Source organism: Nelumbo lutea, chromosome 4 (assembly GCF_056320005.1).
Source record: "Nelumbo lutea isolate HS-2025 chromosome 4, American lotus-T2T, whole genome shotgun sequence".
Lineage (NCBI taxonomy): Eukaryota > Viridiplantae > Streptophyta > Magnoliopsida > Proteales > Nelumbonaceae > Nelumbo > Nelumbo lutea.
Genome location: NC_142687.1, coordinates 6,579,507 through 6,604,509, shown reverse-complemented (window position 1 = coordinate 6,604,509; position 25,003 = coordinate 6,579,507). Strand labels below are relative to the sequence as shown.

At 36.2% G+C, this 25,003-nt stretch overlaps 3 protein-coding genes across 4 annotated transcripts; 1 reads left to right on the top strand and 2 right to left on the bottom strand.

Moving 5' to 3' along the window:
* Positions 1 to 2,589: 2,589 nt before the first annotated feature.
* LOC148853619 (F-box protein SKIP14-like) lies at positions 2,590 to 9,309 on the top strand. 2 transcript variants are annotated; one of them, XM_088983522.1, is made up of 3 exons: positions 2,595 to 3,171; positions 3,619 to 4,559; positions 7,481 to 9,309. In XM_088983522.1, the coding sequence occupies exons 2-3, from the start codon at positions 3,621 to 3,623 to the stop codon at positions 8,039 to 8,041; spliced, it is 1,500 nt and encodes a 499-aa protein (XP_088839648.1). In that variant the 5' UTR covers positions 2,595 to 3,171; positions 3,619 to 3,620; the 3' UTR covers positions 8,042 to 9,309. The 2 variants fall into 2 exon arrangements, with proteins under 2 accessions (XP_088839647.1, XP_088839648.1); XM_088983521.1 differs by having other exon boundaries at positions 2,590 to 4,559.
* Positions 9,310 to 14,107: 4,798 nt separating this feature from the next.
* LOC148853618 (uncharacterized) lies at positions 14,108 to 14,804 on the bottom strand. The gene has a single exon (XM_088983520.1). The coding sequence runs from the start codon at positions 14,730 to 14,732 to the stop codon at positions 14,532 to 14,534; it is 201 nt and encodes a 66-aa protein (XP_088839646.1). The 5' UTR covers positions 14,733 to 14,804; the 3' UTR covers positions 14,108 to 14,531.
* A 1,479-nt stretch (positions 14,805 to 16,283) lies between these two features.
* On the bottom strand, positions 16,284 to 22,561 carry LOC148853617 (2-methoxy-6-polyprenyl-1,4-benzoquinol methylase, mitochondrial-like). The gene is made up of 8 exons (XM_088983519.1): positions 22,067 to 22,561; positions 20,488 to 20,614; positions 20,314 to 20,375; positions 19,477 to 19,635; positions 19,239 to 19,383; positions 17,895 to 17,966; positions 17,330 to 17,438; positions 16,284 to 16,570 (listed from the first exon to the last, which is right to left on the bottom strand). The coding sequence occupies exons 1-8, from the start codon at positions 22,158 to 22,160 to the stop codon at positions 16,469 to 16,471; spliced, it is 870 nt and encodes a 289-aa protein (XP_088839645.1). The 5' UTR covers positions 22,161 to 22,561; the 3' UTR covers positions 16,284 to 16,468.
* Between the last annotated feature and the right edge of the window lie 2,442 nt (positions 22,562 to 25,003).

Sequence of the window (25,003 nt, the reverse complement as noted above, 5' to 3'; positions counted from 1 at the left end):
GAATAATTTTGCTTTCATTTTCACCCTAATGGCTATTTAGCAAGACGACCTGTTCATAGGCCAGGCTTAGATTTATTTTTTTGTCAAAATTTGAATGGAACCCGGCCTAAAGCCAAACTCAACATAGTATAAGTTAGGCCCAAAGCCTGGTCCGTGAACAGGTCTAGCTGCAATTAGAATATAATGTAGAAATCTGTACCAGTTTCACATGTTGGCCATAGTGATATGCAAGCTAAACTATTCTTTCATTCAACCACTTGCATCAAATCCCCATTCCAGACTCCAGGGCTCATCTTTTCGGAACAACAAGTCCCTCTATCTAATTGTAAATGTATCTAATCTTGTCTTTTAGTACCCTTTATGCATGAACTCATGCTGATTGACAGATGTATCTCATTCCTTTACCATGGAATAAGATTCAAGATTTAGATACGATAATGTACATCTGCGGTTTACAGATGTTTCAGGGTCCCCTTTTTTGTATAAAAAAAAATGCTATTATATCGCTTTAAGAACAAAATTTTGAAAAACAAACTAACAAAATATTAAAGCGGGTGTTTCTAAGGACTGATATGATTCCATTGATACACAGGGGCGTATCATCTTTACTAAATAAATATTTGCCATGGCTTCATCATAAGAAATTTCTAATTTCTTTATTATTGATCAAAAACTGATGTGTTCATTCTGAATTTGGATTTGTTCCACACAAATTTATTATATTTTGTATTGTACGTATTTTTATTTATATTCCATAACAACTATTTGGCAGTGCCAAATAATTCTTGGTTTGATCCTGACCCTACAAGGAATGGACCTTATCGAAATTTTGATCTGCTTGCACATGACCCTTCAATTCTATTGGTTGTAATATTATCCACTTGGTGTTACAAACCAACGCCCCATTCGCCCATCTTTACCAAATATATGCTATTCTCTCGTGTTGAATTCCAAATTATCCAACCTATTAATAATATCTATGAAACTAAACCACTACATGCTCAACTCTTGGGGGAACTTATTTAAATCATTCACTTTATTGGTATGGTTTTTTAGTTTAATTTATCAACCGATCCAACCATACGATACGATTCGATTTGAATCCATGTTTGAATAAAACAAATTTGGATGCGTAGGTATATCCACTTCGAATCCAATTTGTTGCAACCTAGGATATTTTTCGCACATATAAACATGTTGGGCTGAAGGTGCGGACATTCGTTCCTAGAGTCCTAACTAACTTAGTTATGAGTTTGTTGCGTTAGGCTTTGTTATATACCTTATCCTAAATCCTAATTAATCCTAATTCCGTGTTAATTTCTCATATTGGGGTGATTTGGTAAAGTCATTTTAATATTTAAATGGACACATGCATGGCTCAAACTAGGATACATCATCCCCCAATGGGAAGACTTCGGCTGTTGGGGGTCGAGTTCAGATCTGTGCCCCATGATGCCCCACAGCACATCTCGACTCAGTATGCCGAATGATAAGTATGAGAGATGATGAGACATCATCAATACAAATTTAAGATGTGTTGTGGGGCGACAGATGTAATCTTTTATTGGGAGCATTTTCCATTTGAAATATTTTGGGGCATGACATGCTATCACTTCTCATCATGAGTGTGGCGTAAAAGAGTAATTGTGCTTAATATTCTTTTAACCAAAAAGACAAATAAGGGACTGAATGGATTGAGGTGTTATGCAAAAACAGCTCAGGCTATTGGCCTCCGTTGGCCAAAGTTTTTCCGAGGCATTTTGTTGGTAATACATCTCCAATTCTTTTTTTAAATTGCTCAAGGGGTCAGTTTAAGATTTATTGGTCAAAATCCAACACTGCTTATAAAGCATATCGTATCAAAATCTTAAACTTTAAACACATGTAAGACTTATTGATAAAATGAGAAAAGATTCAAAAAAAAAAAAAAAGAGGCAAAGTGGTCTTAAATAATGTATTCTGATCTGTTTGGTAGGGAAAACGAATTCCTACTGAATCTTTGCTTAGTAACGTTGGTACATCGAACTACCAAATCTAGCGACCCTTACTAGTTTGATAAAGCCTAGTTCTGGGCCTCTGGCCTCTCTCTAGCTCGCACTGTCCATCCTATTGTTTGCTGCTCTTTCCTCCTCTTTTTTCTTTTCTCTACAAAAAAAAAAAAGAAAAAAACAAAAAAAAAAGGGACAAAAAGAAAAGGAATCACAGTTAAGAGGCTAAGAGATGAAAACCAATGTCATCTGCTGTCTCTAATTATTTAATTCGATTTATACCAGACAAGATGTTTAAAATGGTGAGGGCCATTGGTTTGTGGATCTCAGGCTCAGCTGACTCAAAAGTCACGATCCATGGCCCAAGCCCATGGGCTTTGTAGTCATAGGAACTCACTGCTTTTGCTTAGAGATGATAAGATGTATCGTTCATATAAACATTAAGTATACAAAACAGCATCAGATCACATCCATCATATCGATCCACGTGGTGACGCAAGGAATTAGGGCATAGTACACACAAAGAAAAAGAAAAAGAAATACCGAACAAGTAGTAGATCTGTAGATAGAGATAGATAGATCGGCCAGGAAAGAAAGGAGGGTGGGGGGTTCTAGACTTCTCGCGCCAGCGCCACATTCCACATCTTACTGCGAAGAACCAGTATTTCTCTCCTCTCAACTCCACACGTGTCCTTCGCTCCCCTCTTCTCTCTTTCTCTCTCTCTCTACTAATTTTAGCGTTTGATTTCCTCCTCCTCTCTCTCTCGCTCTTATTTCCTTTCTCTCTATCAATTTCGTTTCTCGCTCTCCCTCTCTCTCTCTCTCTCTCTCTCTCCGGGGCTCAATTTCCCTTTCCCTCTCGGATTCGGTTTCCTCTAAAAACTTACTTACTCCTTTTTTTTTTTTTTTTCAATTGTGTTCTCTGCAATCCATTTGTATTGGGTGCTCCTACTCCTTGTCTTGGTTCCGAACCGAAAATCTTGAGATTTTATTTGTTGGAAATCTGATTAAGTTTTCTTTCGGCAGTTCTAAGCTAAGTAGATCTCTTTTATCTTGTCTCCACTTCTCCACTCGTCGATTCTGTTCGTTTGTACGGTTGGTTTTTGGTGCTCTTCATCTTCCTTTCAAGAATCGGAGACAGCTATTGGTTGGTTTTTATTTGGTTCTCGCCGAAATTGAAGAGGTTGGTTTTTCCTCCCTGTTCGAACAACATATTCGTTTCTTCGCTTGTATTAGTTATCATAACCCTAGTTTTGATCTGGTTACAGAAGGAAAAAAAAAAAAGAAGGGAAAAAATCAGAAAAAAGAAGATACACGTGAGCTCCATTTATTTTGTTGATTTATACTTGAATTTTGGCTTTTCGTTTTCTTCCATTTTTTCATTGATTGTAGCTGTTGTTAAGTTCCAAAACAAGAAACTCGGTGAAATTTTTGGTGCTGTGTTTTTGTTGTCATCCGAAATCGAGGGTTTTCTTGTCGGATCTTCTAGGGTTTAGGTTCCGTATTTCTGCTTCCTAGGGTTTGGTTATCTTCTATCCACTTTCTCCTCTTTACCTCTTAAAAAAAATTATATATATACCAACCTCTACGTCTTGGAAGGAACTACCGAGTTTAACTTTTGTGTATGTAGGGATGACCTTGAATTTTTCTCACCGCCCCATCTTTCCTGCTACTGGTCCTTCCGAAAACAATTTGTTTTCCTCAATTAGAATTGCCAACGGATACGTTGTGGAGGGAATCCCAGAGAAAAGAGGGGATGGCTTCGGTAAGCCCCGGCATTTCAACTGGGAATTTGAGAATTCCTACGATTACGTAAGGGATAGAGGTGAAAGGGGTGGCTCACGTGAGCCAATTTCCAATGACATTCTGGACCTTCTGCCACCCGATCCCTTTGGGATGGATATAAGTGCTACTTTTACTGCCATCACTGGTTGGATCGAGGATTTTGAAGCGGATTCTGACAACCTTGGAGGAGGCGAAGCTGGGAGAAAGAAAGAAGATTATCAGTTGGTTGCCGGATTGAATTTTATCTGGAACCGGACAATGAAGTTTCAAGCGGAGCCAGAGAACACAAGGATTGATGACAGATCAAATCCATTTGGTAGGTTTGATGTAATGTTGGATGATAAAGAATTAGGAGATGGTTCGTGCGATGGTGGATTCACATCGGTGTGTAGCATGGAGGAGTTCCTTAGTTTTGGCGATGATGATCTTTGTGTTGCTAGTCATCAAGCCAAAGACTCGGTAGAGAGTAGTAAAACTTGTTATAATGGAGCTGATGGAGCTCCTCATGAGGCTTTGCTCTATGTGCTGGGTTATTTGGGTGTGCAGGATCTCCTTTCTGTTGGAAGGGTTTGCAGATTACTTCGTTATGCAGTTGAAGATGATTCCCTTCTCTGGAGAAATATTCACATTGATCAGCCACTTAGTGAACGTATGACTGATGATGCTCTTTTACAGCTAACTAATAGGGCTCAAGGCAATTTGCAATGTTTGAGCTTGATTGAGTGTCCAAGGATCACAGATAATGGTCTAAGACGTGTGCTTGAAGGCAATCCAAGGCTAACAAAGGTTAGTACTTTTGACATATTTTTAGCTTGTGTGCAAAATCGATTTTCATTCTGATATTTAGCTCATGAAATATGAGTTTCCTTTTATTTGTAGGATATTCATTGTCAATTTGTCATCATTGATCCTCTCCTATTGCTTTAGATTTATACTCCCAGGAACCTTTTAAGTACTGACCATTTTGGTCACATTTGCAAATTTGTAATATCTGTTGGTAGTGTTTTGTGTCCATGATACTAGATTTTATCATATAACGTTTACGGTCCAATCTGTATGCTCGTCTCGAGTGTTCTTTCAGATTTTTGAAGGCCAATTGTTCATGAGAATGGCTAGTTATACCACTGCTTGGAAATCGCAATTTTGAAATAATATGTTTGACATATTGACAAGAATGTGCTTATCTTTTCCAAATCTTTGCACTTCATGCTTTTGTGTTCTTTGTCTAGAATGAGAATTAGTCTTAGTCTGATTAGTAATCAGCCAATAGAATTGCATGGTGCAAATTTACACAACAGGAAGAAATTCACTACTTGCCAAAAAAATATTTAGGATATAAATTAAAAATTTGTATGTTCCACCTTAGATTTTCTACACTATCATCATTCCATGGTTTTCCCTTTACAATAGAAAGTATATAGGGCTTACTTTTCAGTCTTAAGCTGTTAAGGTCATTTTTAAGCCATGCAGTGAAAATGGTCCTTAAACACTCCACACAGGGATATACTGTCAAAGCACCCTATATCTATATCCGTATCTATCTATATATTAAAGTTTTGTTTATAAGTTCTATTCACACTATCAGCATTCCACAGCTTTTCTCTTTAGAATCAAAAGTATAAGGGGATTCCTGTTCATTCTTGAGCTGCTAAGGTATGATCATTTTTAAGCTGTCTGTGGTTATTGGCTCTGCAACACCCCATTCTTTGGATAATAGAATCACATTTGGGCATCTATTTTTGTGAGGCTAGCTGGTTGATTTGATTCTACTCTGTTCAGTGACATATAATTTTAGCCTTTTCCCAACTAAACAGGGTCAGTTACATGAATCCTCTTATGCCATTCTACTCTGTTCAGTGCCATATAATTTTAATCTTGTCCCTAGCTATTGCTCTAAACCTTTCACTGGTGCTGTAGATAGTCATCTCTGCACGCCATCAAACCATCTTCTTAGTCTATTTTCCTTCATTTTATCATCAATTGGGACTGCTCCTACATTCCTTCAAATAATTCCATTCTTGATTCTGTCCTTTATGTTTTTTTAGAAAAGATAAGTATATATATTTCACTACTATCAACATCCCTGTACAGCAAGAGGATGTAAAAAGGGAAACAAAAAACCTTCCCCAAAAATTCTTACAGAGCCACTATCCCTTGATTGTTTACAAAAGGAGTTTCAAGAGCAAAAAAGACATTTCTTTCTTTAAAATATTCAGCCATGATAGTATCATAGTAATTTTCCAACAACTTTTGGAACACTGTATCAGCTGAACACTGTCGATTGCAGCTGATTCTTCCATTTCATTCTTGCCATATGACCACCTCTTGCCCCGAATGTGGCCAAAGCTCTGTTTCTGATCGATACAGAAAAGTACAATGAAGAAGTAGGTGATCTACTGACTCAATGGAACCTTCACAAAACATAGCAGGAACTTCTTGCCCCTCCGGTCCTTTCTGGTTTTCCCACTCATCCATCCCAATGTACACATTTTTGCTACACTCACTTTTTGATTGGCTAACAATACTAAGCTCCATAATCCGTACCAAGAATAAATAAATAATAATACTAAGCTCCATAGAACATTGCTGGCCTTGTAACCATTATATAAAATTTTCCCTTTAGATTAAGCAATACTCTCCTATCACACAGAACTCCTGATGCAACCCTATTTTGCCCAAGGTACCAAAAAGAGATCACATTGAAATATCTATTGGTCTCCAATCCTAAGTATACCCTGATTATGACTCCTATTACCATTAAGGCCCCATTTGGTTCGTGGGAATAGAGGTCTGAATCGGAATTGGAATGGGCTATTCCCCCATTTGAGGGAATGGCCATTCCCTGCCTCTCCCTTGGGAACGAAGTCCCATTCCTGCTTATTTCAATTCCCATGCCCATTCCTGTCTGAACTAAACAGACTATGGGAATGGGCCATTCCAATTCCGGTTCTGGAAGATTTCGATTCTGATTCCGACTGCGAACCAAATGGACCCTAAATTTCTATTGCATAAATTGTTTTACTCCTATCTGTAAATTCTATTGCATAAATTGTTTTACTCCTATCTGTAAATTTCAAGGCATTTGTCCATAAATTGCGTTTAATCCTTCTCTGATTTCATCAATTCATAGCACATCACTTGTAATTCATGGGACAACAAAATATATATGCTCTTAGCAATGAAGCGGAAAAGAGAGAGAGAGAGAGAGAGAGAGAGTATGCTCTTAGCATGCCTGCCTTGTGTTGTATGTTGCACTGTGTAGTCTAGGTGGTTATTATTTTCCTCCCCCAAATATCTAGATGCTGCTGGGTTGAAACAAATGGATATAATCCTATCAACATTTACTTGGTGATCATTCCTTAACTTTTTTTGCAAGCCCTACTTCAGAAGAACAAAAAATGTTGATCAATACCATTGAACATTTATTTAGTGACCATTCATGTGGTGCCGACTGTTTTAGAAGTTCTGCAACAATGCCCCTTTACTATCACCTTTGAGAAGAACTGAATTGTTCTTTTTCTGGCTCCTTTATTTTGCCTTTACCTTATTACTTATTTATGGGGGGATTTCGAAATGTGTGAATGTATTTATGCTCTGAATTTCACTTGATGCCCCCTCCGCCTAGCACAGTGTATACTTAAGATTGTTCTATTTGGTTTTGGCATTGTGTTTCTGTTTGACAGCCTAACATTGCCTTTCTCATGCAGCTGAGTGTGCCAGGTTGTACAAGACTTAGTGTGGAGGGCATTGTAAATAACTTGAAAATTTTGAAGTCTTCAGGTGCACCAGGGATAAGGTACCTAAGAATTGGTGGCCTTTATGGTGCAACACACAAGCACTTTGAAGAGCTAAAGCTCTTGTTGGGGGCAGAAAACCATCTACAATCTAAAACTCACAAGCCACGATTCTATCACAATGGATACTTGTCTCTTTCTTCTGATGATGACCGTGCTATTGATATTGAGAAGTGTCCAAGATGTCAGAACTTGAGACTAGTCTATGATTGTCCAGCAGAGGGCTGCCAAAACAAACAGCCTACTTCTCAGTTGTGCAGGGCGTGCACACTCTGCATTGCCCGGTGTGTCCAATGTGGGCGGTGCATAAATGATAGTGAGTACGAGGAGACCTTCTGTCTAGACTTGCTATGTTCGAACTGTTGGAAACAACTGCTGAAGTGCCAAGAGAGGCAGGAGGAGAAGGATGCTTTCTCGTCAAAGCACACCATCTTCCACCATGAGACACAGTACAAATTTCGCTTTTGTGGCTAGAGTGGCATTATACATTCATTTTGGCTTTAGATGATGGATGAGAAGATCTCTGATTTGTAGTCCGGATATTAAACCAAGTAGATGGAAGCCAATCATGTGAGTTGATTCTTGTGTTTCTGATAAAGGAGTTTTGAAGTCAGCAGGTCCGTGTTGGTTTCTCATCCGAGTCGATACTGGTTTGATCGGGATACCTTGGGTTCTATAGCACCCAAGTTTACTGTACTTTTTACGAAAGAAAAAAAAAAAAAAAAAGAACGAAAGACTAAAAAAAAGGAGAAAATAGAATATTAAGATTTCGGGGGAAAAAAAAAAGATATTTGAAGAGGAAGAACGGGAGAATGGGAAAAAGAGCATATCGGGCACAGAAGTGGCTCAGAGCATGAGTTTTTCCTTCGACTGATTTGAGTTTTGTCATAGAAACATGTTCTAATAAAAGCCAGTGGAACGGGGTGATTTATGTGGTTTTGTTTACAGAGAGGGGAGGTGACTTGTGCATTGACGAGGAAACGGAGAAAGTGCAGCACAAGTATTCTACCGTCTTTTGTTTTATGTAAAGCTTTTGCCAGTATTCTACTATGATACTGGTGTGCTTCCATTAATTTCTGCAGAGTGCAGGCGTTGTGTTGTTGATGATGCTGAAAATACCTTTTATTTTCAAGGGGAAGTATTTCACTCTTACTCGGGGAATGTGGCATCGTTTGTCGTTTTTGCAGCAGCAGTTGGCATGGTGCAGGATGGCAGGATGCTATTGAGCAGCTCCTACATTTCTGGAGACTGGAACAAAATATTATTCTGGGAGGATTTCTTATGTTGTTGTAATATTGTGGGTCCTCTTCTCTTCAGTCTTTTTAATATATGTGTATAAGTTGATGTTGTGTTTGTCTGGGGACTTGGGTTGGTAAACTAGTGATGTCTAGTTTTTGTTCAAGTTAATCCCGGCAAAATGGTGGTATGACATCTGGCCAATCTAGTGATATCATCTGCGACTGACTGTGAGATCCCTTGGATGCCATTCCCTAAGAAGAGGGGCGTAGGACTAGAAGTCTTGTTATGTGTTGTTCTGGTACTTGGCATGGAGGTAATAATGATGCATTGATGCTTGGCAGTGCAAATAGTGAAATAGCGTTTCTGTTCCCGTTGCCACTGGAAAATATGATCGAGGACCTCATTGTATGTGTGTTTTGTTGGAAGCCTACGGACCTTATTGTGTTGGAATACGAAGATTTATTCAAATTCGATCATCAATAAGATGATCATTGTCCATTCAATTCAGTATGTATGACTGACCGCATCTTCGTGCGTTTTTTTTTTTTTTTCCAATTTCACTGTTTGTCAACTCCCTTTATTATAGTGTGATTGATGACTCGCGTTCTTCTTGGGGCTTAAGTTCCCGTGGGCGTTGACGTTGTAAACTTTTGGTTTTGCCATTATTTATAATAATGCCCCGATTAAAAACTAAATAAAGAGCACTGCCGTGGCTTCTGTGCCGCAATCAAAACAAAGAACCTAGAAATATTTCTTCTCTAGTTTATTGTATATATTTATTTTTTATTTTTATATGTTGGTTTCCTTATTTCATTTACTTAAAGTTTAAACTTAACGTGCACTTTCTTTATTTTTTAGGTAAATATGCCCACGTTCTGAATTTTGGATATTATGATGAATGTAGCAAGTGTCAAAGCCAAGCGCAAACTTAATGAGGTGACATTGCATTTGATTGCAATTTGTTGAATTTGTGTCATGATGCTGTTTTTCATCTTTTATCTCATTGAATTGAACCATCCGGAGTTCCCAACAAATCTATGGGCGTGCTATCCATATATCACGGTGTTTGGTGTTTTCTTTTTTATTAAGTCAAGAGAAAGGGTGTCTATTAAAAAACTACAGGGGAATTATTTGAATTTCCCTAACGTATATTCATGAAACATGCATATACTAATCATTTCATCTTATCATTGCATATCTACTTGTGTATCACAACACGTCTTAATATTTACCTTACCTGCATTGCAATACCGATATTTTCAACTTCGGCAGGTAGTATTGGTGACATCTTGGGACTTGGGGCATTTGACAACAAGTGAATTTACATATTACAATGGTTGGACAACATGAAATAATCACTGCATAAATCATATAATGTCACTAATACGGATCAGACTGGCCACTGGCTGCAAGGTGCCAAATGCCAATCAGCTGGTTGGTAAGGTTCTCTGTTAGTTGTAGCAAAGACTTGGGATCAAATCCCGTCTGACTATCCGCAGTTGTATAGCCCTACAAAAGATATTAAAAAAAAGATTGGCCCCTAGCTAGTTGGATGAACAACAACATTAATATTATAATAATGGGAGAATATCTTCATGGATCATCAGATTTCGTGCTAGTCTTCTCTCCTTGATAGGTAAATAAGGAGGAAAGTGTTAATGTAATGATGACAGTTAGGTCATGACTCATGAGTCACAGAGTGGATATTTTGCTAACCTTGGGGTATTTGGTACATTATTTTGTTGTGAATGTGTTTTGAATTGATTAATACAAATTCGTGAGAAATATGTGTTACTACATCATATATGAGTGTCATTTCAATTAATAAAATATATGTGTGTGAGAAACATCAAATTTAACATTTTAGGTAGAAATGGTAATTTGTATTGTTCTACTCAAAAATTTTTCAGAGCATTTCAAATAAAAAAAGTCTCACATAAATCTGTATTGATCAACCTAAAACACAACAACAATGCAATGCCACCATACCAAACACCTTACTTCATTCCTTATTTTTAAAATAATCGAATTAAAAGTTAACAGCTATCCTAACTGCATGAGATATCAATGTAATGTGCAACCACTAGAACACTAGACTTGATAGGCACAGAGATGGGCAATGCAGAAGACAAAAGTAGGCAAACATAATATAAATGGGGAATGGTGGCTGAATGATGACGGGATTCCTTATAAGCAAAAACCCTGCACACTTTGAAAGCATGAGAATCCAGTTGTACACTGGGAATATCTCCAAATGAATTTAACATACATGTATGGGAGATATTCCTAATGTGCGAATGGGTGATATTTGAGCAGAGGCTTTGCTTGCAGGAAATTGAAGCTCGCCTTGGCAACTGAGGCAAATTTTGCATAGGTTTAGTTGAATTTGATTGGCCTAGGACAATTGAATGCCGGAAATGGAGGACTGGGAATATTGGCTAATGGATTAAAGCTTAGGAGTTTCCTTCCCCACTATGGGAAGAGATTGTTAAGTTCCTTTGTAAACTGCTAAGCTTACAAATTATTGTGATAAACGTTACAAATACATCCTACATCACCTACCTAGAATCTCACCTCAGGCTCACAGGTAAATGTCTCTACCTGGTGGATTGTGGCAGAGGCTTGGGATCGAATCCCACCTTCACTAGGGATAGGGGAGAGCTTCTCCTTATTGCCTAGCTCATTTGCCTACCAAAAGAATATTAGAACATATTGACTGAACTGATACAGTTTGATATGCATTAGATTTTTTGGCTTACCAATAATGGAAACTGAACTGTCACAAACTGTCATAAACCCATATTCAACCATTACAAAACGGTTTATACTTGCCCATATCGAATTTGAATCGGTTCAAAAAATCGTTACGTATCGGCCCATACATATCGTATTAGGAGCACCCCCGATACATCCCTACAGAGGGTGTATCGGGGTTTTGACCATTCAGGGAGTAGAGGAATCTTAAATCGGCCTCCCTGAACTGGATTTGAAAAAAAATAGTACCGATACTGCCTGATACACCCCTACCGGTAGAGGTGGCAACGAGCTGAGTATATATATATATATATATATAATTATTATAATTATTAATTATTATATTTCTTAATTTTTAAATATGAAATAAAAAATATTTTTATATATAATTTTTTATTTTATATAATATTTTTTCTCAAAATCGAGCTTGAACTGAGCCAAGCTCGAGCTTGATAGTATTCAACTTGGCTCAGCTCGAATCCACCCCTACCTACCGGCATATCGAGCGTATCAATATTTAGAACCATGGTTTGAATTACCTATTAATTAACATCTTAAACTATCTATATGTAGTTGTCAAGACTCGAAGACAAGTATTATCACTAAGTTATACTACACATGCTTTAGGTTTTAATCTTTTAATCTATTTTATCAACTTTTTCTTATTAATATATCAACTAAAGTACTTAGTTTATTGGAGAAACTATTATCTTATTAAAAAAAACTTCATAACATAATAAAAGAAAAGGTATATGATGATTGGAGAAACAACAAATGATCCCTATCACCTATATATACAAACTTGTAATAACTATTGAAGATTGAACTTATGAACTACGTTATATAAAACTTTGGGAGAAAATAATTGAACTGATTACAACTTGAAACAAGTGTATCAGATAACTAATATGGTTTTATGTTAGGGAGATCAATCATGGAAACTAAATTTCTTTTGAGATAATTGATAAAAGAAATTTCAAAAAGAAGAAGAAATATCTTTGTATGGTGTTCATTGATCTAAAAAAGGCATATAATAAAGTTCCTAGAAATATGGTATGGTGGGTCTTGGAAAGGAAATGGGCTCAAAATAGATATATAAACCTAATTAAGGATATGGATGAGAGTACAACAACCAATGTTAAAACACTAATGGGAGAGACTTCAGATTTTACAATTACTAAGGGTTTTCACCAAAGTTCAACACTTGGCCCTTATCTATTTGCATTGATCATGGATGAATTGACTAAATATATTTAAGATGAAGTTTCATGATGAATATTGTTTGTAGATGACATTGTTTTAACTGATGAACCTCACAAAAGATTAAATGCAAAATTAAGCTCATGGGCAAATGTCTTAGAAACAAAAGGTTTTAAAATAAATAGGACTAAAATAAAGTATATGACATGTAAATTTAGTAATAATAGGAGTATAGATCAAGATACACTTAGGATTGGAGACAAAGAGATAATTTAATTTGACCATTTCGATACCTTAATTCAACAATTCATAATGAGGGAGAGGTTGAGGAGGATGTCACCCAAAAAATTAAAGTAGGATGGGCAAGATGGAGGGGTGCATCTAGATTTTTACATGGTAGATGAACCATGTAGATTAAAAGAAAATTTATACAAAATAGTTGTAAGGCTAGATATATTGTATGGAGCAGAGTGTTCGACAATCAAGAAATAATATATCCAAAAAATGAATGTGGTAAAAATGTGAATGCTAAGATGGATGAGTGAAAAACCTATAAATGATAGGATTAAGAGTGTAGTTATTTGTAGAAGCCTAGGAGTAGTTCCAATAGGTGATAAAATGAGAGAAAGTGGACTAAAATAGTTTAGGCTTGTGCATAGAAGACAACCAATGTGTCAATTAGAAGAAATGATTTGTTACACATTGAAGGGGCTAGATGAGCTCAGGGTAGAAAAAAATGACATAAATAGAAGTAGTAAGAAATGCTTTAAGCACTTAAGATTTAATAATGGATATGTCTTTAAATAGATCGGATAGGTGAAATAGGACTTGTGTAGCTGGCCCCATATAGTTGGGATAAGGCATGGTGATGATGATGAACTAGGAAATTAAAAAAAAATAAAAATAATTAATTGATCATAAGAATCCATTACTTTTCCTGATTTAAGCCATACTTTAATTCTACAAACATTTCCCAATGTTTTTTTTTTTTGTTATATATACCTTATTTATTGTTATTGATTTGAGATTTGGTTATAATGTTGTTTTTTTGGTAACCTAGTTATAATGTTCTTAACACCAACTAATGGTGGCCCAGCTGGTAGGATTCTGAATCAATTCAGTCAAAAAAGGAACAGAAGGCCGTTAAGATCCATAGCGTTTTTACCCTTTGTAACTTTACCTTGTTCAAATTCAAACTTTCAAAGATGAATCTGAGCTTAATATAATTACAGTTTACAGAAGGATAAGATCGAATTTTCTGGTTTAGAAAAAACGAAAGAACGAGAGTGAGATTTTTTTTTTTTTTCTTTAACAAACTCTCCTGACCACATCGATGGAACATATCAGTAAGCCACGAAATGAAAGCCAGTTGAGTCTGAGTTTCCCATAAGCAAATAGTTTACAGAGACTAATAACATATGAGATTACTGAAAACAGGAAGTTGATGAGATCTTCCTACTTCACAACTCTGTTACAAACACAAAAAACCTGTCTAAAATTGGGTTTGTTTCTGATGAATCAAAAACCGACGACATTGTGACCTATCAATCCAGAGAAAAGCCGGTCGAGCTCAAATGGTTAGAGGTGAGATAAGAGACCGAGAGCCCTTACTCTGGACAATTATTAATCAAGTAAATATAATGAAATTGAAGGAGCTATACATAAAACTCCTATAATTATTATATATAGATTAGATGAGACCAGGAGATAGAACAAATAAAACGCGAAAGAGCTCCTCCCACGAGCTATACCAAAATCTAATGAGGCTAAGTTACTTCTGAGGCTTCTTGTAAAGCTGTTTCACCCATCTGAGACTCCACTTCTTCTTTTCACGTTTACTTCCGGTGGTCTCAACTTTCTTCTTCTCCTTCTTGCCGTCGTCCTCTGTGACCGGTGGAGGTGGAGGTGGAGGGTCGGGGTTGTAATCCCATTGGTCAGCCCATGAGAGCCCACCGGAGCTGTTGTGATCCATCGCTCTCTTGCTTAATCTATTTCTCTATTTCATTCCCAGATATCTCTTCCACATACAATGCTAATGCTCGGTTTTGGGTTGGGTTGTATAGGCTTCAAGGATTTGTCTCAACGGTTAACTGAATTTTATCTAAAAGTAGGAGTCTTACCGTTACTCTTCTTTTAACTTCTCAGTTCTGTCTAATTAACGACTAACAAGGAGGTTAAGCTGAGCCTCTGGTTCTTGAACCGCTCTACGACTTGGTCTTAGTACTGAGGCTTCTTGTACGGCCAAAATCTAATGAGGCTAAGTTACTTCTGAGGCTTCTTGTACGGCCATAGTTGTATGAATCCTGAGGTTAAGCTGAGCCTCTGTTTCACCCATGAGTCCAGAAGACTTGATATACAACTATGGCCGCAGGATTCATCTCTACTCTCTAGATTTTCTAATCAAATCAAAAATATCTTTTTTATAAGAATAATCAAATTTAAGGTATAACAAGGCCCAACAAATATTCCCAAAAGGACTCAAGTATGTCTTTCTTTATTACACTTGGGTTTTCATGATATCAATGCCTAGGTATCATATTATGGGTTATGCTCCATTAGCCATGAACTTGGATTGGATTTTGTAGACTATAGTTTCCATATATTCTCGGAATGAAATATATATAATAGTTTGTTCATGAAATATAATTATATAAATCAAAGTCATTTTTAGTTCATTTTATCAATAATATATAATATTTTGATATTTTTAGTTTAATTAATTTATACTATTTCAATGTACAGTTGCAATCCAAACTCCATTCAAATCCAATTGATAAGATCCGATTTGAATTCAAATACAAACGAATCAAATTTGGATCTCCCTATACCTGGGTAGATTCAATCCATTTGCAAAAAGCACTAGTTGAGCGTTTAATTCACTAGTTATGACTTGCATTTTGCCTTGTTTTAAACCATCATTGCAAATTACAGCTCTCTCGCTTTAGCACTTCTACCATTGTTTCAAGTATGTTTTCAGAGTTTAGACCACTAGTTAGCCCCAAAGGGAAGAACCAGGTAATTGAAGACTTTGAAGTGTAGGAATCTGCTGTTACACCCAAAGCCCTGCTAATTCTGCAAAATTAGGGGCACACTCAACTTCAAATTAAATATTTAAATCTTCTCTGTTATCAAGTATTCCGCATACCTTAATGATTTATTCTCATCCTGGACCCATCGATTGCCAGCCCTAAATCTTATGGGAGGAACCATACCATTTGAAAGTAATAACTTTTGGTTGTGGCATAGAATGGGCTAAGGGTGCTAAAAAAAGAATTGGCTAAGGGCGAAAACTCAGGCCACATCTATGTTTGGAAAAAAAAAAGGGAGACCTACAAGGCCAAACTGATCATGTGAATAAGTTACCATTATTAATTTCTTTCTGGTTAGACATTAACACCTTATTTGAAGGAATCAACTTAATGGATTCAACTAAAAATAAGAAAGAAAAAAAAAACTATAAATGCTTAAAAAATGAAGCACTAGAGCATTGTTCAAGGGATTAAATACAAGATAATGACTCATCTAACCTAAATAATTCAAACGGGTATATATATAAATAATTGCTATTATGTCAACAGGAGTTTGAAGTATTAGCAAATGGAAAACCAATTAATACTCCTTTGTCAACTAAAACTTCTTGTGCTGGAAATCAGCAGACAGATATAAACAAGTCGGATAGAGGGCAAGCCTTTGTAGAACTTGACACCACTAAAATTTCAATCCAGAATGGATGGCAACAACACCTCCTACAAGATTTTCATATTCAACTTTCTGAAACCCAGATTCTGCAATCATTGAAGCAAACGTTGCCTGCACTCACAGAAAATCCAAAGCCATGAGAGAGAGAGAGAGAGAGAGAGAGAGAGAGAGAGATTATATAAGATGAAAGAACAAATATGTGAGCCCATCATCCATCTGTGACAAGAATAACTCAGACTAGACCTCCACCTTACTGTTCTAGTAATGGGAATTAGTCAATTATCCTGGTTGAAATAAGGCAGAGATTTTCTCAGCTGTGAAATGTGTGCACAAGGCCATGGATGACAATATTAACTCTAGAAACTCACATAGTGAGCAGTCAATACAACCAGTTCTCACATGCATAACTTTATGAGGGAGGGAAAAAAAGGCCATAACCCAAATGTTGGTCCCAGCAATTTGGATTCTTGAGAGGGGTGGACAGGATACGGTCCTAATCTTTGACATTTTTTGCACAAAGTGGCCTCTCTCAGACTTAAACCTGCATTCTCACGCCTGATAGCCCAAGATTTTACCATTACACCAAGTAATAAAAGGTATAATAAATTGAGAGTACAATCTCTGTTGGCTGCTGCTCATGGCCCACCTAGGTTCCCACACTTTTTTGGGTAAAGGCCCCTAATGGTGCCTGACATTCATAAAAATCTGTCCTTAATTCTAGATAACTTGGTATTCAAGGTTCCTTATATTCTACAAAATAACAAAAATACCAGTGCATAGATAGCATGCACATCATATAAAATATAATACATGTGGACATGTACATGTCTGTAAAGAAGTATGCAATGTATTGAGGAATTCAGGATTAACCTGGGAGGGAAACCGGCGGATGCTCTCAACTAAGTACTGGTAAGAAGCTCGATCACCTGCAACAAGCTCTCCTATTGCTGGAATTAATGAAAATGAGTAGTAATCATACCTGCAGAAGAAATAGAACAAATGCTAAAGTGATGAGGGTAGATGAAAATATACCAAAGCAGCAGAATTACAAAGTTCCATCAAGCAAGGAGATAGAATAGGAGAAAAGTTCCAATTGTTTGTGAGCTTTTAATTTTTATAGAAAACAAGCACAGGCCATTACAGATATTTCCCCTATTTCAGAGGATTCAAAAAACCAAATTCACCTAGGCAAGCATGTGGCCAGTGGGTGCTTGCCCATGCATCATTACTAATCCTACCACCAAAAACATTTTATAAAAGAATAAGGACACTGGAGGCATTAGTCCACCACCTTGATTTGCCAGATTAGCAGTTTTGTATATGAAACTGCACAGAAACTCAAGCACTTGGCTTAATTGATTTTTGCTTTATGCACTATTCCTGGGGTTCTTGCATATGCTAGGATTAACCTCTCAATTAGGTCAGAGATGCTTACAACTCTTTAAAGATAGGCATGTCCACATGACTCAGCTCAAGGCAAAGGAATCTTCCTCCTCGTTTTAGTACTCTGAAATAAAGGCCAAAGACATCAACACTCACATGAGAACAAATGGAGTAAGCACAGGTTTTTTAATCATCAGTAACTGTTAAAAGAGAAAAGAAAAGTCATCCAAATAAATTTTATAAAAGATTAGATGGAATGACTTAGCTACTCAGGCACACTCAATACCTGATATATGTTATCCTTGGTTCTGGAAAGTATTAACTCCAACTTCTAAATAAGAATACCAACTAAACTATTTATCAAGAGATGCACATTGATATCCTCTAAAGGGCCTGTTCGTTTTTTAGATTTTGAGAGGGGGGAAAGTTGGTCAGTGGGATTTTGGTTTCCATTGACCAAGATACCCATGTTCTTTTTTCAGATTTATGTGGGGTCCACAAAATTTATTTTCCCTGGGTGTCACTTACCCGGGTAAGTTGCCAACACTTGGATGGGACAAAATTGCCCCTTTTAACAATGGATTTTTATGGTTAAAACAGTCATTGTCTTATTTACCTGGGAAATAAAAGAACATGGGTAAATGCACTTACCCAAGTAAGTGTTTCCTGAGACCCAGGTAAGTGCGTTTACCCAGGTAAATAACTTTCCGAAAAGCGAACGGGGCCGAAGAGATATCATATTCCATACCCATACCATAGGCACAATGTGCATGCAGGAGCATTGGGAATGATCACTAAACTAGCCTCATCTAAGGTCTCTGGTTTGAATGCCAACCCAATAGAACATAGCCATTGATTCATTTGGATGGTGAGAGAATATACTTGTCATGGTCCAATATAAGTAAAAAAGGAAAAAGAAGAAAGCTAGCCATTGTAATGGTAACAATGCTATCACTGACAAGGGATCATGATGGACTACTAGGAAACACACAAGATGGATCTCTCCTAGGATGTGGATTAAAAAAGAGGCAACAAAACCAAATGAGAAGTATTTAATCTGTCCCATATTTATGGACTGTCAGAAAATATATGGCTATCAATTCCTTCATAACCCATGGCATCTTATAGGTCAGAACTATCCATTTGTGGGTCCTTTCTCTTCTTACATGTGATACAAGTTAACATTAGGTAGGGAAGATGTAGACTTTTCTCTTCTCAAGAAATCAGCTATCCCCTTCTCTCATGTGGTCATCTCACTTATCACCTTTTGTGTGGTGTCAGGAACCCCAGAATCTATTTTTATCAGTATTGGTGCATACTGCAGGACTACCTATCCATTTCAGCAATTACTGCATTACTGGTCAACAGTTTAAATAGAAATGATACCAGGGCTTGCCTGTATGCTTCAGCAAGAGCTTTATCTATGTGTGTGACATTCCTAATCCCAAAAGCAATTGTATAACCATCCATTGAACCATCTTTAAAATTCAAGGCTTCTGCATTTCCTTCCACCCATATAAGGGACGGGTCTTCTCCAAGCCCTGGATACATAGGGATATGAATCTCAGTCTTATTCAAGAACAGGTCATACAGGAATGAAAAATTGACATTTGAGATAATTTGTTGTATTTTACCTCTCTCTATAGCCCTCTTTTTTCCAACATTAAGCATGTTTGGATTGATGTCACATACATAAACTCGAGTTTCATTCTGTTGTTCATCTTCAAGACCATCCTGAATGGTTGTTCTAGTGGCACTGTTAATAGTGTCAATAATCCTGAATGCAACATCCCCTGCAAAATCATAAAGAAATAATTAGAAAGAAACTCATAACATTTCCACTTGCATGGCCCTAGTCACCTGGGGTAATTTTCAGGAGTATAAGCAAGATTCAGAGCATCAATTTTTGCCTGTAGAAAGACGAAAACTTAATTTCCTATCTTCTTTTTCTTTAATGTTCAATAGTGCTGAAATGTCTTGAACTATATTTAATTTCTATCATACTCCAATAGATTTCACATTATTTCCAAACGAAATTAAGAAGTTTGGGCCAAGGATAGATCAGATATTTGGGATGACAATGCATCAAGTTTTATCTAAGCACATTAGCAACACTGGGTTATTTTGATAAAAAATAAGATGGAGCCATATGCATTGAGAAAGCCAAGGCCAAAGCAAGTGGTTGTGTAGAGGGGTGAATTTTCTAAAAACTCCTATAGCGTTTAAAATATCCGGATTGCCATTATGTAAACATGAATAATTTATGGACACCCACATAATTGTGGGTTGAACAAAAGAGATTGTGGGATTGACAGCACCACAACCCATGAGTTACTTTAGGAAGGTAATTGAGAATTTGTTCAATGTTTTGTTTCACTACAACCCAAAGAATAGTTTTTTCCTCTGCATGTTCTTTGTAGCCTTTGTATAAATCTATTAATTGTCTGCCTAAATGGCTGCACAATGCTAACCTGTCCCACCAGCAACATCTAGATGCTTCATTCCAGGAAATGGGCTGAGTTTGGAAACCAACCTGGAAAAAAAATTAAGAAAGAAATATAAAAATATGCAAACAAACTAATGGATACACCACTATAAATTAAGAACTTATGATGCATATCCAGGTGCTTCATAAAGGATCTAACCTATCTTTCCATAATCTATGTAATCCAGCACTCATTAAATCATTCATCAGATCATAGTTTTGAGCAACACTGCTGAAAACATTACCAACCAATTTACTCTTTTCTTCTTCCTTTACCTCCTTGAATCCTGCAAAAGATAACTCAGTTTAGTTACTATGTGATAAAAGTTTTAAGGAACAGACTGATTTTCAGAAAGTTAAAATAGAAACTAACTTTAACTTTTATGGATAAGAAGCAACGCCCAATGCTTTCAGATAATACCCTTAATCAAAGGGGCATAAGTCTTGTATTCTCATCTATAAGCATAAAGCGCTTGTTGCATGAAGCATAGATCAAACATTTTAGAAGAAGTGCATCAAGTAATAGGAAACACACATTTAATTTATCTTGTTACAAAAAAAAAATTAAAATAAAAATGAAAACACGCTTACATTTACTTGTGGGAGTGTGTTTACCATCTCAATAAAAACATTCATTTCTATCTTAAGAGGTATGTGTGGATTAATATGTTTTCTTCTATTAGGTATTGCTCAAAGATATATATTTCTGCACCATGTAAAATCAACTTTATCCAATAAGCCCAACCAAGAAAAAAAAAAAATCTTCGTACCCCACAAAGAATATGAAATAAGGGGGCAAAGGAAAAAAAAATAGTTAAGAAGCATTTTTATTCCAATAAAATGGGGTAAGCTGCATAAAGTCTTCAACAATTTCTCTATTCAAATTCAACTACATTAATCAAGATATCAATCAGAGATTCACTACAAGCCGTTATGTTACATGGTACATTATTACTCTCATGAAAAACTAAGAAACTTGGTTATTCTTTCCGTCAGAATTTAGAAAAGAAAAAAGTTTGAGCTATGTCACAAAACCATGTTGATAAAATATGGGTTCCTGATCTTTCATATGACCAAGGTTTGCCTAACTCTAACGCACTTGTCTATTTTTATCAACCTTAGAAATTTGAAATGAATTCAGATCACGTCCATAAGTTAACAAAGAAAGAAAACTTAAATCCTCTTTCCCCTTACTTGAGACTCTAAACCATGGTACGGTCTCTCCTCTTAGCATTTGAATTTGATCAAATTAGCAGTAGATACAAAATTCAAATGCAGAGCGTGTCTAATTTCTGTTTATTGTTCTGGCATTTTCAATCCAAAATAGAATAGTTATCGAAACTAAACACGTGACAATCACCATATATACAGAAAAGAGAAAACAAAGAAATAGGCGTCCTTTAGAAGCCCCAAATATTTGAAAAAAAAAAAAAGATAAAACCTTGGAAGCAAAAGGAAAAAAATGTTTCTAATACAACGACCAGGAGAACAAAGTCTTCGTAATGTTATCGGAAATTCACTTAACAGATCCTTCAAATATTGAATACACCAAATTGAAATTTTGGCCGCTCGATCCGAAAAATATATTCTTATATACATCTGTGAAGCATTTCTGAGAGGAGACAAATCTGATTACATTTACATTATACAGAAAACAGAAAAGAAACAGAAGAATAAATCGGTTTCACACACATTTCTTTTAAGGCGAGAGAGAACACGAGGAAAAAGAGAATACGTACCAAAGCTGGTGGCATGAGAGTGCAGAAGAGAAATTCGAGAGAGCACGAAGGAGAGCATACTCCCCGTATTTCTCGAAGTCATTCTCAACGCCATGGCTGTTTCAACTCGGACCCCTTAACAGGTTACAAGACAAGAACAAACCTCTTGCTGGGCTTGTGTGGTACTGTGGTGTCTGCTAGAGCAATGGTCCGAAACCGGATCGGAGTTGACTGATCAACCGGTCTAACGTTAACCACCCGCAACTCCGCGACGGCCGACGGGATCTCCTGCCCAAAAAACTCTGCATACGCTACGCTACGCAACTACGCAAGCATGGCATCCGTCCGTACATCGCGGGCATCTCCTTATAAATTCGTACATGTACGGAGATATTCCTGATGTGAAAAAGTAAAAATATGATAATCACTTGAGCAGGCGGCATGAGCATCTTTTCTGAATTTAACTAACGGAATTCTAACAGCAAGGGCAAATTAAATGAACATCCAGCGGTATTTGTTGCAAATGAAAGTTCAGGAACTAACCCCAAGTATGGATGTAACTGGGGCGGGGCCAACTCGAATCCCACGAATTCAGGTTTTTTGTATGGGCTGGGCCTTAGGCTCTGTTTGCAAAGAATACAAACAAGGTTCAAAAAATCGATACGGTACGCCTGATATTGTATCGTATTTTTTGGGTTCCAAAAGACCTCATCCTTTTTTAATTCCCCAAAAATTAAAATTTGAAAAAAAAATAAATAATAAATAATTCTGTGTGTATTTAATTACCGATACACCTTTGCCAATATGTATAAGCGTATCAATACTTTGAACCATAAATATAAATACAAATATATATAGTATAAATATATATAAAATAATACAAAATACAGTCTATATATTTGTATTTATACTCCTTTTAAATTGAGCTTTAAGCTCAATTTGGAAGGAGTACAAATACAAATATGTAGAGTGCAAAACCTTGTATTTTATATTATTTCATATATATTTGCACCATACATATTTGCATTTGTACTCCTTCTAAATTGAGCCTTATATTTAGTTTCGAAAGAGTACAAATACGAATATATACAAAATATAAGGTTTTGTATTCTATATATTTGTATTTGTATTTTTTCCAAATTGAGCCTTAGGCAACAAATTGGATCCTGACCTAACCTCATGAATTTGAGTTTTTCTTCCACGCTCTGTATCAACTACGGTTGTATTTGGTATTATGCCACTTCTACGTACAATGTTTTAGGTTAGTACAAATTTTATGAGAATTTTTTTTTTTCTGCCACAAATGCTTTGAGTTATCGATATAATGTTTGGTATGATTGGTGTTTCTTCAGAAAATTTCAAATTTGGTTTTTCTACCATAGATGTAAGCACTAAATTGAATGCTTATATTTTATTTTTAGTTGAAGTAGTATGTGATGCAATGCAATACTATCAATTTTCAAAAATTTATATTAATCAACCTAAAATATTACAAATAGAAGTGACAATAATTGTGCCGATGAATTTTGCTTTTGGTCTTTATTACAAATGTTCTGTTTTCCTTTCTTTTTTCTTAATGAAACGGAATGCTCAGAGTAGAATGCAAGATAAACCACTCAGCAACAAGGCTGAAACAAAACGACCCTGTCTGAAAATGAAAAACAGAGGGAGGACACTCCACTATAAAAATAGACCAATTTGTTGAAGAAAATGAAAACGAAATATGCAAACGATGCATAAATCCAGATCTACCACGAAAATGGGTTTTTCTTTTCCTTAGTTTCCCTAAGCTATCATTTAGGCCAGATGATTATTATTATTATTATTATTTTGGGGTGGGGGCAATAGGATGGATTCGTTCTTACAATCAATTATATATGTGATGTGGATTGTATTCCATGAAAATGTTTCCTTACTTGCATCTATCTATCTTTTTGAGTATTCCCCACATACCTTACTGCATTCACACCCCTCCGTTTTAATATGATTCTTTATGGGCTAACCTTCCTTTATAGGTTACATTTGGTTTGATAGAAAATAAGAGAGAAAGCTAAAAGGTGTGGAAAAGCTCTTAACAAAATTTATGACATATATTACTGAGGCTGTGTTTGGTTGCAATGCAAATAAGTTTGCATTGATGCAATATTCTGACCTATTTTTGTTTTAAATTTTAGCTTAAATTTGCCTGATTACAGTAAAAATGAAATAAATTAAGACATAAAACAGAATAAAGTAAAATCAAAAACAAAATTAAACATGAAATTGCATTTTTTTTACGTTTGCACTCTCATGCATTTGTATTATTCCAAGTAAATTTGCACTGCAACCAAACACAGCCTAAAGAACTTTCTGTCAACTTTTGGTTCCTCTCTTATTTTTTATCAAATCAAACACAAGCTCGGGTTTGAGATTTTTTTTTTTTTTAGATTATAGGTTTGAGAATTTGATATACAACTTCTAATTAATTGTACATATACAACTTCTAATTAATTGTACATTGGGATTTATGTAAGAGAAAACTTAACCCTTAAGAGATTCTGTCAAAGTCATTTCTATAGAAATTGAACATGGATATTATGCAATGAGGGACAGGACTAACTGAGCATGGACTGGATCCAATAGGCATGATATAGTAACCAAGTTCAATGAGCACGTAATAAATATTTTGATAAGTATTAAAAGTGTTTTTTAATCTTTTTTAATGGTAGGCTGGGGGTATTTTAAGGAACAGGTGTCAAAAAATTTTCTAAGTGCCCATTCAATGTGCTTATAACGCTGTGCCCACCTGATTCGGACTGGACATAACACCCCCACACTGATGTATTCATCCACGATTGATCAGGTGGATAGCCTGGTTCACACATTGTTTACAGCCTATCCTTGAACCCATAAAAAGTGTTATGTCCCGCAACCACTTCCTTTTTTTTTCACACATAGGGTTGTCTACAAGTTGGGTTT

What these genes read in the sequence shown, in the direction of transcription:
- LOC148853619 (XM_088983521.1), top strand. Translation starts at nt 3,621, where the DNA reads ATGACCTTGAATTTTTCTCACCGCCCCATCTTTCCTGCTACTGGTCCT. An exon ending in GCAATCCAAGGCTAACAAAG is followed by an intron (nt 4,560 to 7,480) that starts GTTAGTACTTTT and finishes TTTCTCATGCAG; the next exon opens with CTGAGTGTGCCAGGTTGTAC.
- LOC148853618 (XM_088983520.1), bottom strand. Translation starts at nt 14,732, where the DNA reads ATGGATCACAACAGCTCCGGTGGGCTCTCATGGGCTGACCAATGGGAT.
- LOC148853617 (XM_088983519.1), bottom strand. Translation starts at nt 22,160, where the DNA reads ATGGCGTTGAGAATGACTTCGAGAAATACGGGGAGTATGCTCTCCTTC. An exon ending in CTCTCATGCCACCAGCTTTG is followed by an intron (nt 20,615 to 22,066) that starts GTACGTATTCTC and finishes TATCTTTTGCAG; the next exon opens with GATTCAAGGAGGTAAAGGAA. An exon ending in ATGCCTATCTTTAAAGAGTT is followed by an intron (nt 17,439 to 17,894) that starts GTAAGCATCTCT and finishes TTTCTTCTGCAG; the next exon opens with GTATGATTACTACTCATTTT.